Source organism: Perissodus microlepis, chromosome 13, assembly GCF_051167445.1.
Source record: "Perissodus microlepis isolate ML-2025 ecotype Zambia chromosome 13, ASM5116744v1, whole genome shotgun sequence".
NCBI classification, from domain to species: Eukaryota; Metazoa; Chordata; class Actinopteri; order Cichliformes; family Cichlidae; genus Perissodus; species Perissodus microlepis.
This window is the reverse complement of record NC_140473.1, coordinates 4,572,132-4,590,623: the sequence shown is the minus strand read 5'-3', so window position 1 is coordinate 4,590,623 and position 18,492 is coordinate 4,572,132. Positions and strand designations below refer to the sequence as shown.

The 18,492-nt window shown below is 41.4% G+C and overlaps 1 protein-coding gene across 2 annotated transcripts in view; it reads left to right on the top strand.

Moving 5' to 3' along the window:
* Positions 1-18,332, top strand: part of LOC146374517 (stromal membrane-associated protein 1-like) — a 137,885-nt gene extending 119,553 nt beyond the window's left edge. For both annotated transcript variants that reach the window (XM_084949414.1, XM_084949413.1), the window contains 3 exons: positions 4,978-5,170; positions 12,481-12,707; positions 17,259-18,332. In XM_084949414.1, the coding sequence (XP_084805540.1) occupies positions 4,978-5,170; positions 12,481-12,707; positions 17,259-17,405 (567 nt within the window). In that variant the 3' untranslated portion in view covers positions 17,406-18,332. The remainder of the gene's footprint in view (positions 1-4,977; positions 5,171-12,480; positions 12,708-17,258) is intronic.
* Positions 18,333-18,492: the final 160 nt, after the last annotated feature.

Sequence of the window (18,492 nt, the reverse complement as noted above, 5' to 3'; positions counted from 1 at the left end):
TCAAAACTGGATTATAGATGGCAGAGAGTTGGTGTCGTAAACCCCCGCCTCTGTTCAAAGATGGTCGCTCACAGTGGACATAGATGGCTTCTTTCACTCCTCTTTCAAACCATCTGTCCTCTCTGTCCAAAATGTGGACATTGGCATCCTCGAAAGAGTGACCTTTATCCTTAAGATGCAGATGGACTGCTGAGTCTTGTCCTGTGGAGGTGGCTCTTCTGTGTTGTGCCATGCGCTTGTGAAGTGGCTGTTTGGTCTCTCCAATGTAGAGGTCTGGGCATTCCTCGCTGCACTGTACAGCATACACCACATTGTTAAGTCTGTGTTTTGGCGTTTTGTCTTTCGGGTGAACCAGTTTTTGTCTGAGCGTGTTGCTGGGTCTGAAATGCACCGGGATGTCATGCTTGGAGAAAACTCTCCTAAGTTTTTCTGATACACCGGCTACATAGGGGATGACAATGTTGTTGCGTCTGTCCTTCTTATCCTCCCTCGCTGGTGTCTGGTCTTCTTTTCTGTGCCTCTTTGCTGACTTTAAGAACGCCCATTTAGGATAGCCGCACGTTTTGAGTGCTTCCTTTACATGTGTGTGTTCCTTCTTTTTTCCTTCAGGCTTAGAGGGAACATGTTCTGCCCGGTGGTGTAGGGTCCTAATTACTCCAAGTTTGTGTTCCAAAGGGTGATGGGAGTCAAAGAGGAGGTACTGGTCCGTGTGTGTGGGCTTCCGGTAAACTTCGATGTTGAGTTTGCCGTTCTCTTCAATGTGCACAACGCAGTCCAGGAAAGGCAAACAGTTGTCCTTTGTGTCTTCCCTAGTGAACTTGATGTTTTTATCCACAGCGTTAATGTGCGCAGTGAAGGATTCCAGTTCTTGTGTCTTGATTTTGACCCAGGTGTCGTCCACATATCTGTACCAGTGGCTGGGTACTCTTCCTTTGAAAGAGCCAAGAGCCTTCCTTTCCACTTCCTCCATGTAAAGGTTGGCTACAATTCTCTTTTAACAACTCTTAAATTAACATTAGAAATATTTTTCACCACCAAGTTCAGTTCAGTGGTCATTCAGTGGGCCATTCAGGGGGTCAGAGGTCAAAGTGGGGTGGGGGGTGGATTCTCATTCATTTCTATGGTGGTCACTTTAGACCGAGAACACCACAAACACCACAAATCAACTTTGTAACAAAGCTCATCACTTTTATATGTTCAAGTGCAGAGTGTGGAGGAGTCATAAGGCCTTGAGGTAAACCGGATGTAAAACACAATATTTATGAGTTTTTAAATTTGTAAATCAGTCAGATTTGACCCGAACACGACAGGAACGTGGGACAGCAGCGCATATTCCAAACAGAGCTCTCAAACCAACCCAGACATTCTGTCCATTAACAAGCTGTTATTATTATTGCAATACAGCCATTAGTAATGTCATTTGTCTTTGTGGTTCTAGTACCCTCTGGAAGTGATGGTCACTGAAGGTATGAAGAGAGAAATCACTTCCAAATAAAATACTCTAAAGAGGACACATTCTTATTTCCAGCTCCATGTGTTTATTCTTGGAAATCAGGCTACTAGAGTAACCCTGTTTGTCTTGGTGCAGCTCCTCACGTCGTCCTTTGTGTTAAGCAGGCAGTTTTAGTCCCTCTCCCTTCAGGCAACTTTCCTCTGATTGTCTGCTTCCCAAAAACAGGAGATTGGGAGGCTCGCAGCCAAAGCGATGTGATCATATTATTGTTCTGTTTTACTCACATAAGCGTGTGAAGCCTGAGCTCTTGGTTATGAGGGATTACTCGTACATACGCTAATCTCATCCTCTGAAACTGTGGCCATGTTTAATATGTGCATCCACAATTTGCACAGGACCCTGACCTTAAAAGTACATTAGAAAAGGACTCCTTATTTGTTATTGTCAATAGGAATGATTACAGGAAGCACACCCCGTTTCAGTATTTAAATTGCTTGTGAGTTTTAATTTTGACTTGATTATGCTAAAAACTTTTTTTTTTTAAATTGATGCATTTGAAAACTTTATGGTGGTCAGTCTACTGTCGTTGTGACTCCTAAAACAAATAGACAAATGGTCAAAAGGCGTTATTATAGCTCTGCATCAACAAGTAGACATCAGAAGCTAGTTACCCAATGTTAGTGCCAGCTTGGTAAAGCTCACCCCACCTGCCAGCTGCTTTAATTGGCTCACATCCCACATGCTCCACATGTTACAGCTCCCTTCCCAAATCATCCCGGATGATGGTCTTATCTCAGCGGTTCAGAGCCTGCAGACTCTGTCTGAGTCATGCCGTCGCTTCCATAGCACTTTCCCGAAGACGGGAGCTGCATGGCTGACGATTACTGCAGCCTGGAGATTTTGAAGTCTATTAAATGTATTCTTTTTAACTTTGCAAAGAAACCCCTAAACGCTTAGCAGGAAACAGACTTAGCTTCCGTGACTGAGTTATGTTATATAGCTCGCTGACATGAGGCAGATCAGGTGTTCTCACCTTCCTTCATGCTAATGTTCTATGACTATTAATAGGAAGCTCCTCCTGCCCCCTTCAATACCTGACTCACCTTAACTGGCTTCACTTGAGAGAAAATGGACCGTGTGTGTGTGTGTGTGTTTATGTCTCTCGGTATGACTAGCCATCCATCTTACCTCCTCTGCTCTTGTTATTCCTCCATCCTCACCTGCCGCTTTTCATTTCAGCTCACCCGTGTTCACTTTGTTTTTCTCTCCTCTTTCCACCCCTACCTTTACTTTCACCTACACTCTTTTTGCTTTTCCCCTTCCTTTTTCCTATCTTGCTCCCCCTGCCCCACATTTTCTTCTCCATTCCCCCCTCCACCTCATCTCCGCCTTCCCTCCTCCAGTCGGATGAAGTCTGCAGGGAGAGACGGAGGAGCGCAGTGCTGCCTGCTAAGCAGCAGAGGACAACACATGTGCCTGCATTTCTGTGTGTGTGTGTTTTATGTGTTGTGTGTGGGTGGTGTGAAACTTTGTGTAATATATGATGTGTGCTTGTGACACTGACTGCAGCGTGCTTATTCACTGCAGAGCGGCTTGCAGGAGCTGCTGTTTATCACACTGTCTCTCCTTATCTTCTTCATGCTGTCTGTCGCCTTCCCCCTTTCTATTTTCAGTCTTTGTCCCATCTCTTCACATGTGTACACACACACACACACACACACACATTTCCACACACACCTGAGCAGAGCTTTTAAGCAGGTGTTGTTTTTTTGTCAGCTCCATCCATTAAACATAATGGGTGTGTGCATGAAAGCTGTTTTTGTTTTGTTTTTTTCTTTATAATGAAAAGGTGTATGTGAGCGGAACAGCGTTCGTGTGTCCTGTCTCCAACAGTTCACGTCTTCCTCTCTTTGCAGCGGCCTAATTAATGTCATCCGTCTCACTTACACTGACAATGCTCCTCTCTTCTCTCTCCTATGTTGTCTCCTCCGTTCTTTTCTCCCCTTTCTTGTCCTTTATTTAACTCTTTCTCTTCGGCCCTTTGTTTAGACCCTTTTTTTTCTTCCATCTTCACATCAGTCTTTTTCCTGTCTTGGCCATCTTTTCTCTCTGTGGCACATTGAGTAGCCAAAGGTATGACTAAATATATTTCCAAGTCTGCTGTGTATTCAGTGACACAAACCTGTTGGATTTATTTTATAATTATTATTGCAAGCAGGAGAATATGTCCAAATCTGCCAAACACACAGTTTGACGGACAGAAAATGTTATATTCAGATTTTTTTTAATTTGTTTTTTGTTTTGTTTATTCAGTAAAAGTTATTTTATGGCTGCTCATGTTTATTTGAGAACTTGCTCTCTTGTCTTCACTTCCTTCAGGTTCTGTCTTTCTAACCATTTCCTATTTTGTTGACAATTAATGTGTGAAATGTGAGTAATTGGCATTTATGCAAAGCAGTTTAGCAACAGTGAAAAGAGCAGCAAAGCAGGCGACACTGGACTGAGAACTTTTTTTTTTTTTTTTTTTTTTACTCTCGGACTTACTCAAGTACTTTGACATGATATAAAATCTTATTCCTCTTTGTTTTGGCCTTGGCCCTTTTCCCCTTCCTTTAAGCCAAGTTTCTTCTGATTGGCTGCCCCTCATTAGCAGAGGATTTTACACAATAGTTGGGAAAGGCTTCTCTGCTCACGGCCAAGAGTAGAAAATATCGAATCCTGAGTTTTTGGCTCACAGGGATCACTTAGTGACTGGAAGTGGAAGTCACTGTGAAAAAGATAAAGCTCCACTCACACAAGGAATAAAGACTAGCTGGTAACTCCCAGAAAACTTAAAGTCACCATAGAAAAATGCATATTCCCCGACTGGTTAGCAAATGGTTGCTAAAGGTTGCCAGCAATCACTGGGTAAAATCTGTCAGGTTTAAAAACTCGTTGTGCTTTGGATGCTGGTAGATTGCCCAGCTGCCCGTAGTTTGCATGGAAGATGTCGACTTGTCTGCAAAGACTTGCCAACACACAAGCGGCAGTAACCACGATGGAAAACTGAAAACGTTCTCCTTCGAATTAAAAGTTGTGCCTTCCTGCAGGTGCAGCTCTTAATATGAAGGCAAATATTCTCCATTTGCTGTTTGTGTCACACTCGTAACACTTCCCCTACAGCTCAGAGAGTAAATGGCAAGTTGGTTGGTTGGTGTTGTGTTTCTGCCAGTGTGACTGGGGTCTAACACAAACGTTGGCATTATCATCTGAAACTATGACCATGTTTATTCTCATGTACGTCAAAGATAAAAATAAGTAAGACAGAAAAGGTGAGGTGAGAAAACAAATCTAAGCTCCTCTGCCTTGTTTCTCTGGTCTGGTTCTTTCTGCTGATTAGGTGAGATTTACATTACATGTATATTTTTAGGGTATGGTGACAAGAGCAACTACATGATTGTAGTGTATGAGAAATAATCTGTCTGGATGAAAGTCTATATATTCATGACGTTTCTCTCCTTGCCCTGTGTCTTTCTGTCTGACAGTCCGGTTCCAGTATAACAACTCCACAGGTGGACCCCTCCACCTCCTCCTCTTCTTCCTCCTCTACCTCCACCACTACCACAGCGAAAGCAGAGGAGAAGAAGCTTTTATCTAAAGACTCGATCCTGTCCCTGTACGCAAGCAGCTCAGTGGGCAGTCAGCCACAAAGCCAGCAACAGCCTGCTCCAGGACAAGGTAACACACATGCTCTCATACAGCCAGCAGTTAATATTAACCCTTTGTTAATCAAGTCAAAGCAGCTTGGTCAATTGACTCAAACTCACATTTTCAATTCAAGCAGAGTCACTCAAGTTTGTAGGTCTTTTTAAAGGATACAGTTTGCAGGAGGTGTTTCTAAGACTGGTAGAGGGAAAAAATAAAGATTGACAGTTTGTTGCTAAGGAGTTGTGATTTCATGCCACTTGTATGGACCCGTTTTTCTCTTTTGGGTCAGGCTCATTTGTTTACTGAGCTTGAGTGTCTTTTGTCAACTGAACTATGTCGACACAAAAGCTTAAAAATTTGTTTAAAAAAATCACATTTATTATCGGTTTCATATTAGCCGTTCTACGAAAGATCGAGCATGGTGTTTGTCAGGAGACAAAGCTCAATCCTGGCAGAAAAGCTGATCTTCAATACTCAGCTGATATTCTCCCACTAGGGCTGCACATGTGCCAGCCACTTGGCAACCCACCTCAAATCAAGGCTCAATAAAGGTTCTGGCTTTCAGTTCTGTTCAGTGCTGGGGGGTCTTCCTGCTTCCAAATCTAAATTACAGCTGTAAAAACTTCAGTGGTCTTGGCTAAACTGTTTACAACTACACTGTGCAACACCGCACTCAAACATGGAGTTGGACGTTACCCACAAAGATGGTGTAGCAGTGAGCTTGGCATTGATTCTCGACCTCTTAATCTTCTCAAGAGCCGCCAAACAAAACTAATCCTCACTTTATTTTCGCTATTTAACTTTATTTAATTGCATGCATTGCATTGCACCATTGTTTCTGTGGCCATGAGCTGAAACCTACTCCCCAGGAAGGCCGGGAGGATTGAACGAGGACCCTTCTTATTATGAGGTGACAGTCTGCACCTCTTCACCACTGTGCCGCCTCAAAACTCGAAATAAATTGCACTTTTGTCTTGTGTTTGACCTATAAAGTGTCAAATTATTGCTAACATATTCATCATATCAACGTTTTAAGAGGACTAAAAGGCTGATGATCCGTTTATAGCTTGGAAAATGATCTGCAAGTGGCTGGAAATCTGCAAATGAAGGCAGCAGTGTGTCTGCTTGTGCGAAGAGAACATTTTAGCCTGGCCAAAAAGCTGTGTTTATTTTTGGTCTACATTTCAGAGATGGAAAAAGGAGACTGGTGGAAAACAACATAAACAAGTGGAGTTGTGGCTGACTTTGGAGAGCAGTCAGAGGCTGAGAGCTCACTCACACCCCGCTGACATTGTGTATGTGTGTGTTTGTCTGGTAAAGCTGATCTATTAATCAAGAGAATTCTTACTTGCTCATAGCCTGACACCTTTACAGATGCACACAAAATGAAAACTTATGGCATTAAGAGCTTTTGGACCTTGAGAACCTTTTGATACATTCTATAACTCTTAATCGAACGGCAGATTTTTTGTATCTTCACTCTGCAGAAACTAGAAAGTATCTTTTTTTTTCTTTTTTTTTAGCTCCTGACACTGACTTCATCAGTACAATAATTTAATAATTAAGATCATGATTTGATCAGGTTAAACAAAAGATGCAAGATTTCGTAATCCTGGATGTTTGAAGTATTTTTTTGGAAGCTACAAAACAATTTACGGTACCCATACACGTTCCACAAAAATTTGCTATACATTATGCTTTTCTTAGCTTTGTTCTTATCTCTGGACACTCACATGAACCTTGTGACCTCTTTGGAGAATCACCCCCAGAATGGGAGCCTACATTTTTAATGACTACGTGCTGCCACCGCAGAAAATAGTTACTGTTAAGGCAAGAGGTGTGGGAGCTGTTATCGTAGCAAAAGTACCGGCAAGTGCATTTGGAGAGTTGTGTAACTGTATCTTAATGTGTCTGTATGTAATCAGATCTGAAAATGTGTAAAGGAATCTTTAAATGCATTTTGAGCAATCTGATTACACACAGACACACTGAGATCCAGTTACACACTCAACAGAAAATATTACTTCTACAGTAATAGCCCCACACAAAGAACCTCGGCAGTTACGATTTATATGCATTACTGGACTCGTGGATCAGAGGACTGAAATTCAATTTACATTCAATTCAATTATATTTATATAGTCCTATTTCACAACAGCGGTCATCTCAAAACACTATATGGTAAAGGCATCACAGTGTCAGAGAGAGAACTCAGCAATCAATGAAGTTCTCTCATTTGATTGCTAAAACAGAGACCTCCTGAATGAGGCTCGAACATCAGAACATTTAGAAGACAAGAGGGAAACAGACGAACAAAGAGCTTAAAAAATAAACAAGATTAGACGCAGATTGCGGGAGAAAGTAGACAGAAGTTACTGACATGTACTAGTGGCATGTAAAAGAGGAAATGGGAGAAGAAAACACTCAGTGGATCATGGGATCAAGGGAAGTCCCACAGCAGCCTTTGATTGAAGCAGAAAACTAGGGGGTGGTTTTAATTAATCAAACTTAATCTTAAAGATTGATTAATAATTTTAAAAATGGATGGTGTTTGACTCTGAACCCAAACTGGGAGCTGTTCCAAGCCTGACAGCTGAAGACGCTGCCTCCCATTTTACTTTTAGAAACTTTAGGAAGTTGAAGTGCAGCTGCAGTCTGAGAGTTGCGTGCTGAAGTGGGACGATCTATGAGATCTTTAAAATATCAAGTGGTGCAATAATTCAGAACTTTGTATGTGAAGAGAACCCCATGCTTTTTTTCCAAGACTAGAATTAGCTAGTGAAGCCAATGAACCTAATGTGGGAGTAATATGCACTTTTAAAGAAGCTTCTCTGATGAGAGGTGTAACATGTTCAAGGAAACGTAAAGAAGTCCAGAGCATGCAGCAGAAGGCCTGGGGCTGCCGCGTTTAGCCTGGCTGAATACAGCTGCCTGCTCAACCTGTAACTTAAACCGGCACTCAAGGATAGGGATGGGTATCGTTTAGGTTTTATCCGATACCGGTGCCAAACCGGTACTTTTGAAACGGTGCCGGTGCTTAAACGGTGCTCAAACCGGTGCTTAAAGAATGGAGAACACAAAATTGGTCCAAAAACCTCTCATGTTCAGCTGTTTTTTTTGTAAAAAGATAACAATGTTAGCCTTTTCTGCAGCTATGGGGCACATATGGTATCACTCTTGGCTGGAAGCAGTGCTTAAACAATGGAAAAAACACAAACTTTGTCCAAAAACCTCTCATGTTTAACTGTTTTCCACTTTTTCTTTGGTCATTTTAGCCTTTTTGGCCAGGGTGAAGGGAGTATCTGCCATCAAACAAGAAGACAGCCGCATGTAGCTATGATGATGTTTGCTAGTTCACCTTACATGCATTAATGTAATAACGTGGTTAGCCTACTCAACGTAAATTACACACGAACAACATTAAGCTACTCACGCAGAGAAGAACGGCTGCTGCCGCCATCATCATCCGTCATCATTTCTGCTACACTGGCAGGGCTAGGGGCCAGGACTCTACTCTTTGGGTTTTTGGGGGATGTTGCTAACACCGGGTCCGATAACAGGCACCACACCCGCAGTAGATGTGCACGGTGTGAGGTCTCGCAGCAAGCTATCAAATACGGTGCATTTTTCGGCTTTTAAAAAAAAACGCTATGCGTCGCCAGGTGTTTCATCGGATTTGAGGTGTTACCTCCTTTGACAGTATCACAGTATCAGCTTAAAGCACTTGTTGCAGGCTGCTGAGTTTACATATGTTGCTGTGAAGTACAGCCAGACTTTTGACCGCTTCGCCTTGGGCATTTTTAATCTGTAGCTCTGCTCTAAAAGAACGTACGTACCTGGACCCGCCTACTATCCTCGGAAACGTAAAATGATTGGCTAGAATCTAAAGTGTATCACAGCTCAGGAAAAAAAGCACCGAAATAAAGCACCGAAATGTGCGCTGCTTTTCGGTCTGGTTACTACCGTTTATGTCAGAACCGGTGCCATCATGGCACCGGATACCGGTACCCATCCCTACTCAAGGATGTTCTTAATGTAATTCATTTTTTTAATGTGCAAGCTGAAGGACATGTGTTCAAAAAGGACTTAAAGGTTCCTCGCAGTAGAAATGTCTTTTGAATGTAGCGCGTAAACAAACATTACACATACACGGCGTCTCGTAAGCTGGCAAAGACGTGCAGGTTATAAATACAAGGCTGCAGACTCAGACCTAGGTGTTTACACACAAACAGATGCGCACCTAGGCAATATTGTACACACACATGCATGTTAGAGGGAAGATGCATCATAAAAACATAGGAGAGTAAAGATGAAAGGTCAGCGTGCTGAAAAGCAGGAACGTCTAGTTCACACTGCATTTACTAGGGTCCCAGTGCAGCAGTAAAAATAGCGAAGTGTCTGCAGGTTCGCTTTCATCTCACAGTTATTATGTGTAAAGACTGAAGTGTCAGGAGAGTGTGCATGAGCGCCTGTGCGAGGATGTATAGGTAGGCGGACGTTCACACATACATCATCCATCAGCCTGTGTGGGAAAGCATTAGTGCTGCATGTTTTCTGCTTGGTGGGAGAAAACAGGCAGCAGATTTTTACAGCAGGCACATGCATTGATTATAGTGTTCCATGTTTACACTGATGTATCAAGGATTAGGAATGGAATGAAGGGCTTTCTGCGTATTGTCCTCTCTGAATCCAAATAAATGCAGATTGAGATCAAAGCCAAAAGAACCTTGCCAGGCTAATGCTCAAAAATTAGACTTTCATCCTGCATGCACTGTATGTGTGCGCGGGACTGTGTGCTCTTATCCATGCTGCAATGGAAAGGCTCTAAGTGCAGCCAACAATGAGGTGATCAGAATGTCAGAATATACAGAAGGCCAAAAAACATTGCTTCGTCAGTGATCTGTGGATTAGCTATTTGTCCATGGATCTGTACTGATTTTTTTGGCTTTATAACAGCTAAAGACTAAAACCTGTGAGGCATTATGACTTGTGCTAAAGAGGATATATTATAATATGAGAGGAGAGTCTCTCATTTTGTACATGCACAGAGCAAAGCAGGGAGGCAGGCAAAAATAGTTTGTTTTTGCCTGCCTGATGGTATCAGGCTAACTCTGCAGATGTCCTCCCCAACAACCTGTTCTCTTTCTTCTTGTGAGGTTATGAAGTGTTCCCATACCGGGTGAACTATGTAACTGGTAAGAGGTCAGGATCTCTTTTCCTGGAAAACATCCAGTGGAAGTCACACAGGAAACTTGAGCCTCATCACCTGGTTTAAATGAGCTAACTGTGGATGTCTTATCTTGTATCCAAGGATTGTTTCAGCCAAAAGTCCATTTGATACACATGAAAATTCCAACACCAGCCAAATCTCCGGTGAGGCCTGGGGGTCTCCTCTTCGTAGGACATGCCCAAAACATCTCACCTAGGAGACATAATCACTGTGGATCACCAGCAGCTCTACTTTTGAATGACCAAGCTACTCACCCTATCATGCATCAGACATTGGTTCAATCTGTCTGTCAATCTCCCACTCCACTCTTCCCTGACCAACTACAAGATCTACTTGGTAGTGCAAGATCCTGAGATACTTAAACTACTCCAATTGGGGCAGCAACTCAAAACCTGTAGTGTGCACTTCCCTGTTTTCTGGCAGAGAATCAAGGTGATTCTCTTTCCAGTTTCTTCACACCTGGCTGCAAACCATTCCAGTGCGAGGAACACAACCTAATGAAGGCAACAAAATAGAACATCATCTTTAAAAAGCAAAGATGAAATGTTGAAGCCACCAAAGTGTAGACGCTCCAACACCTGGCTACACCTAGATATTCTGTTCATAAAAACTATGAACAGAATTGGTGATTGAAGGCAGCCTTGGCAGAATCAAACACCCACTGTAAATGAGCCACATTAAATGCTGGACTAGGCTCTTGCTGTGGTTGCACAGGTACCAAATTGCCATTTACAATGGACCAAATACCCCATTTTCCCAAAGAACCCCCCAATTGAAGCCTTTGAAGTAAACAAAACACATGTAGACCAGTACCGCATTATTCCTCCTGGATCTGAAGTTCAAGTAATGGAAGGATTCTCCATTCCAGTACTCTGGCATAGACTTTCCCAGGGAGAATAAAGAATGTGATCAACCTATAGTTGGAACATAACTTTCGGTCCCCAGTTTTGAGAAAGAGAGAGTCCAGCCCTGAGAAAGAGTCCAGCCACAATAGGGAGGAAACTCATCTGTCGAACATGGTAGAACCAAGTTTCTATTTATTAATGATGTAAACAACAGAAGTAGAAGGATGAACTCATGAGCTCAGATTGAGCCAAATGCTTCAAAACTGATTGGATACAGCTTCATAGCACAAATGGAAATTGTTTTTGTACTTGCACAGTAACCAGTTTGTGTGATTTCCCACCATACAGGCATACAGGACTTTATTCTATATACTGCAAGTACCTTGCAGTGAGGTGACAAAGCCAACCACTTCACTGAAAATGACCCAAAACATATTGCTATGGCAACTCTACAATTTTTCAAGGAAATAAAGTGTATATTCGTTAATACAATGCAGTCATCTGATGTCAGTCCATAAGAGCATACTTTCAGTTACTGAAGGCAGAGAGAACCACAGAAAAACCACTGAAGGTGGCTGCAGTAAAAGCCTGGCAACAGTGCCAGCCTGCAGGAAGCAATTCAATGTTTTTAGGAAAGACACTGTATCTTTAGACTATGAAATGCTGACATTACAGCTATTTCAACCACTGCTGAAAACCTCCTTAGTACCAACTGAAGGTCATTGTCTCACAAAGACAATTTAACAACATTGTCTTCAAAAAACAGACAAAATTCCAAGGTCCTCAAACTACACATCTCATCTGCCTCAAGTTGCACCAGAGCTTTTTATCACTTTTTCACGGTGACCCAGTGCATTGCTGATGGCATTTGGGCAATACAAGAGCAGCTAGTGGCTCTTTGGCTCTGAGAAGGTTCATCAGGTCATCATTTTTTAATAAAAATGTCAAGAATCTGCCTTTCCCTATTATCATCCGTCTTCTTGCCACACACTGAATGCAGCACTCTTTGGTGACCTGTTAGAGATGTCACTCTTCAATGAAATCCCAGTCAAAGGATATTACCTGCAGCTCTTCACCTCACTGTTCTTTGTGCATTCCCCGTTTGTTTTTATGATTTTACTGTTTCTCAACATCTTTACAGGATGAGTGCTAGTACGTTTGTTTGTTTTATTGATTGTAATTTGGGATGTTTGACTTCCTGAAGATTCTTATATTTGAATTTGAAGGCAAAGTTTGAAGGCATATTCTGTTGTCTTGTATTGCAGGCAGTGTGTACATGGGCCAGCCTCAGATGCAGTTCACTCCGCAGGGCTATGCCACAGCAGTGGCTGGAAGTATCCCACCCACCACCACCATGATGGGGGCTGGGGCCATGGTGTCTGGCATGGCACTGCCAAATGGGGGCTACATGAGCATGCAGCAGGGTGCGATGCCTGCCAACCAAGGACAGAACATGTACAGCATGCAGCAAGGACAGTGGAATATGGGCCAGGTAACAGGAAGAAATATAAATCTCTGTATTAAAGTGCAGTCAGAATGATGATTAACATTTAGCTTTTTGCCCACTCCAGTTGCTGTGAATATATAGATTCACACTTAGATCTGTTCCCCAATTCTGTGTGGAGCTTGGTGCAGTAATAACCTCACCAATGTAGTAAAAGCCCAAGAGGTGCAGCTTTAATCAGCTATTCAATCTTTTTTATAACCAGGGTTACTGTATAATAATATGAGGGTTTTTTTTCTTTTATTCTGTCACATGCCTTTATTCCTTTGTTCCTAATTCTGCCCAGAACAGTACATTACTTAGTATATAACCATTGATTTAGGATCTTTTAATACCACTTAGAATGCAGAATGAAATTTGATGATTTGTGTGACTTGATCATTGGTTATAACTGTTTTCCAGCCAATTTGGAATGAAATTACATAATAATACCATAGACTGTATATAACAGATGGTCATAGCCACCATGATGCCATCCACTGGTTTCTTGGCTTCCCAATTTGAAGCCTCAATGATAGTGTCTTTCTTGGAGCTGCAATCAACCTTATTTGGACAAGAAGGTGAAAAGTTAAGACTCACTATCTAACCTCCTGAGAACCAAGGAAAAAAAGTATCTTTCAGATTTTCCCACTGCAGAGGACATAATGAATGTGCTGGGTCTCAGGAGGGTGAGGCTAACAAAGCTTTGTTGCATAAACTGTATGGGCGCAACCCATTGTTCTGTTGATGTTGTCCACAACTGTGATTATCTCATTTGGAACCATCATTTTATCATTTTCATCCTGTTTGTTTTGTAAGAATCTCATAACTTGAATTCACATGTCCAGCCACAGCATTTCAATCAGGCGGAGGTCTGGACTTTGACTGGGCCACTGCAACACCTTCAGTCTATACTTTTTCAGTGATTCTGTTGTAGATTTGCTGCTGTTTGGGGATCTTTCACCTGTTGGATGACCCAATTTGGGCATCACATTTTGACTCTAGAATACTTTGGTATACAGAGGAGTTCGTGGTCAACTCAATCGCTGCGAGGTTCCCAAGTCCCGTGGCTCAAATCATTACCCCTCCACCACCTTCCTTGGCAGTTGATGTGGTTTTGCCTAAATTGTTTCAAAACTGTATTTTTCACATGCTTGTATATTGTAGAATCCTTCATTAATGTTGCAGTGACCCACTTCATGGCCATTCATAGAGCTAATGTTACTGAAGGAGCATCTGCTGTAGGATTTCCTTTCGGTGAAGTGAGTGCTTCCAAGATTAATCCAACATTCAGAGAGTTTCGGTGACTTCTAATCACATCCCTGACAGAAATGCTCTAAGATTATTAAACTCGTACTTAACTGGTGCAGGTGATTGCAGTCTATAATGTGGAAGCACAGTAACGGTTCATCTGATAGAACAAAATTAAATTGGACGTGAAAAATTGTCTGTCCAGGGAAAGATGTGAAACAGACACCAGCAGCAATCCCCCTTTATGTGTTTAGATACAGTTGTGCTTTTGCTGTAACTGCATTACTGTGTCTACATTAATCTTTTCTTCCCATGGTCTCTTAAATGCATCTTTCTTTCTTTATATTAGTTATTTATTAGAGCAATCTGGTTTTCTAAATCGAAAGAGGAAATATTACGTTTTACACAGAAATCATACCCCCGTGAACCATTACCAGGAAAAGACGCGTCTTTGCAGAGCCTGAAGTTCGTCTATTGAATACTTTCTGTGGTCACAAGCTAAAAGGATGTATTTACTACAGTTGCATAATGTTTTACTTCACTGGTACTTCAGATTGTATCAGTGAAATCCCCAATGTATATTTCTACCCAATGTTCAGAGCAGGCAGTCATGAAATACAGTGGACGTCTAAAAAGAACTGCTCAGTCCACAAAGACATTCATTCTTTTGTCTCGTCCAGAAAGGATTCAAGAGAACTTGGAGCATTCACCAGCTTTCATGTGAATGAGTTTTCAGGGCCTGACAGATGAGTCATGAAGCGATTCAGGTTGGCTTTATTCACATCTCAATGGCTAAATCTGAATGAATTTTTAAATATGACACAGAAGTTACAAAAATAGAATTTCAGATCAGCTCAGTTCACTGTTAATATTTTCTTCACTGTATCCCCATTGCATGATTTTTCAGTTTTTCTGCACAGCATTCCCATATGAAAAAGAAATAGTAAAAACTTATAAAAGACTTGCATAAGATTTGGCTTACTTCATATAGTGAATCATATAAGGCTTATATGATTTACTCATGAAAGTGGCCACTTTCGCATTACTTTCATATATTGTTTTAGTAAGTATTCAAAATATACAAGTTTCATTTATATAATTTTTCAAGGGATTTTATATCTGTTTTCACTCTTGTATGCTTTTCATACAAGTTTCACACAAGACAGATACAAACTTTATAAGATTTATATATATATCTTTTCCATATGAGTTGGCACAGAAATGTTTCATGATGGTGCAACAACACCTGTTCTCCCTCTTAATGTCTTCTGGACTGCCACATCCCCCACAGCAATCCTCTCATCGCTTCGCTGTTTTTCTAAACATGTTTTTGAGCATTTTATTGATGTCAAACTGTTCCCTTCTTGCCTTCGTCTGTTCCCATGCCACTGTTGCTAGCTACTTATTGGTTAACAAAAATGGGAGAGCATTAATAATTACAAGTTCTCATTATCAGTCCTTATCATTTAATTCAAAATATATAAACTGTAATAATACAAAAGACAAAGTTAATGTGGTGCAACTGAAATTAAATAAAATGAAAAAATAAAATGTGCAAGTACCAAAAACTACAGTTCATGTAATGGCCACTCGAGGCTCCAAACTGAGTCAGTTCCCATAGAGTCGCATGTTAAAATGCCTAAGCTGAGCCATGAAATGGAAATGTTTACAGCCTGTTTTTGGCCTCATGAATAGATTCACCCTTTTAAAAAAGTGTCTTAGGGTTTAAAGCTGGGAGTGCAGGGCACCACAGTAGCTTATCTAGTAGAGTATATGCCCAGAAGAAGCCTGAAGGCCAAAAATAAATATGTAAAAATAATCCCAACAGATGTGCTTAAAAATGTTAAAAAAAAAAAAAAATAGAAACAGAGAAAAAGGAATTCAATTAATCAAATTCTAAATCCAAAAATATGAAATGAAGTCCTTCTTACATTTGAATTTGAAAACAGTGGCCAGCAGTGTGTTGAATACGTGCAGAGGGTGGTCAGGATCCATTATTTAGCCATTTATCCAGCCACTGTGCGTTTGGATCACATCAGCTGATGGAGGAATCCAGACAGTTTGTTGATTGAAAAGCAATCATCCATCAGTAAGTTGTGGTCCTAAAGGGGTGGGCCAGCAACAATACTCAAGTAATCTGTGGTTGGTAGTAAACACAGATGTGTTCATGTTTTTACATCAAATTCTCACCCAAACATCTGATTGTTGCAGCAGAAGTCATAACTCATATATTTAGAAGTGTTTTTCTGAATATATACAGGGGTAAAATAAGTATTGAACACATCACTAATTTTCTAAGTAAATATATTATTGACATGAAATTCTCAGCAGATGTTTGTAACAACCCATCCAATCCACACATGCAAAGAAATCAAAACATAGATGTCCATAAACTAAGTTATGTGTAAGGATGAAAAATAACTTAGAGAAAAGGTGTTGAACCTATGGACAGTCATCACACCATCATATCATATGATATTATATAAAAAACGAAAAATAACGCATGTCCATAGTGTCCAACCCCAGTGGTATTAAGAGGTGTTAAAGTGTTATATCTGAATCTTCTTATGCTCTCTGAACCCTGGTGCATGAGGTTACATTTTACAACTGAGATTATTCAGCGAACATAAATTGCCTCTGAGATGCTTTGGGTTTGTTGGTTTTATATAGTTGTCTTTTATTAACCGATTACATTCACTCATTTCTTAGTACCCCTAACAAAGTCCAAACATGAAGCTGACTGAAAGTCTGAACCCTACCTTTGAAGTTCTGTCTAAAATGTGATGACCAAAGTGCCCTCACCCTGGTGTATGGAAGTCAGTAGTCCGCACTAACGCAGCTGTACAGTGCATGAATGTGTGTGTGTGTGTGTGTGTGTGCACATGCGCATTTTGTGCAGAAGATGGAACGGTGAGCTGATGAGTGCTTGGTTAGCTGACACACATGCATTACTACACACACACACAGTACCTACACACACGCTCTCAGCTCTCTGATGACCAGATAAGTGAGCAGCACTGCACCAAAGCACATTCATAATAGATAAGACCGAATGGAGGGAAGAAGGGGGTGAAGGGGAGTGAGTTAGGGATGTGGAAGAGGGTGAGGGATTGTGAAAAGAGAGGAGAGAGGGCGGGGAGCATTTAGGAACAGAGGGGAAGTTAAAGAGGGTTGGAAATAAGCCAGGAAGTGGAGTTAAAGGATGGAGAAACCCCAACACCCACCTCCAGGCTCTGAAATGACAGAATAACTCTGTGTTTGCTCTGATGAACTCAAACAGTAACTTTTCTCCTCTGTTTTCTATCTCAGATGACCCAGCAGATGTCAGGCATGGCTCTGAGTGGTGGAGGGCCTGCGCCAGCTGCTTCCAGCCAATCAGGCACCCCTGGGGCCGGTTGGCCCGCAGCTCCATCGCCGGCTTCAGGCCAGACCCTCAGCACTCAGCTGTGGAAGTGACGAGATGGGGTCCAGAGGATGGTGGGGTGGGAAGTGGAGGGCAGCGACATGGCAAGAAAACACCCATATTTTCCAACCAATCCATGTCCCTACAGCTCTGATTATATACAGCAAGGACAGTCCATGTGCCCCAACACACCTTCACCGCAGTTCCTTTAGAGGGCCAAGATGACATCACAATGGATTGGAGCAGTAAAAAAACAAAACGAAAAAAAACCCGGCAACCGCTATGTTGCGTCTATAGTTGACTTCCTTTTCTTTTCTGATTTCCTTTTTGTTGTTGTCGGAAAAAGATAAAGAAAACAAAAGAGATGTAACAAAGCTGCTGGAGCAAAAACTCCAAGTGTCTGTAATACTAAGATGATATCATTACCAAACTGGATAGTTAGTGAGTAGTCTCTCAGTATCTGCAGTAGATATGGCTGTCTTGTGGTTGGTCTATGCTACCTGTCCTCTCCCTTCTCTCTGCACTGTATATTGTAATGGTCCCTCTTCCTTCCCTCCCTGCTCCTTTAGGGCAAGCACAGCCTCGTAGCAGATAATCATCCAAGCAGTACTGTATTTATGTGAAAAAAAAAAAGTGAATCTCCTGGGTTTTTTCAGGGGAGAGAGGTCAATGCTTCAGCTCAGAAAAACTTTGGTTCAAGGTTTTTTTAGCCTCTGCTAAAAAAAAAAAAAAGGAGGTCTCACTGACCTGCTAATACAGTAGGTGTTACTTTTATTTTTGCACTAATGATCAAACAGTTCAACCATTTTCCCTTTGAAACGTGTGAAGTCAAGCTGTCTTGTTACAGTCTCTGCGGGTTCAGCTTATTCCCACAGCAGACAGTGTACTGATGACTTACACCAGTGGTTTTCAGTTGTGGGGAAACCACTTGCCCAAGGTTCATAATAAATCTCTGTGTTTATGGTAGACTTTTTTTTTTTTTAAATAAACAATTAAATAGCCTAAATTGTTCCATTTTCTTTTCTATTTTATGGTTTTTGTTTTGATAGTAATACTTTTTTTATAAAGTATTATATAATTATATAATAATATTTTAAAGTTAGAGAAATAAAATATGTTATGCTTGGGCTTGCTGACATA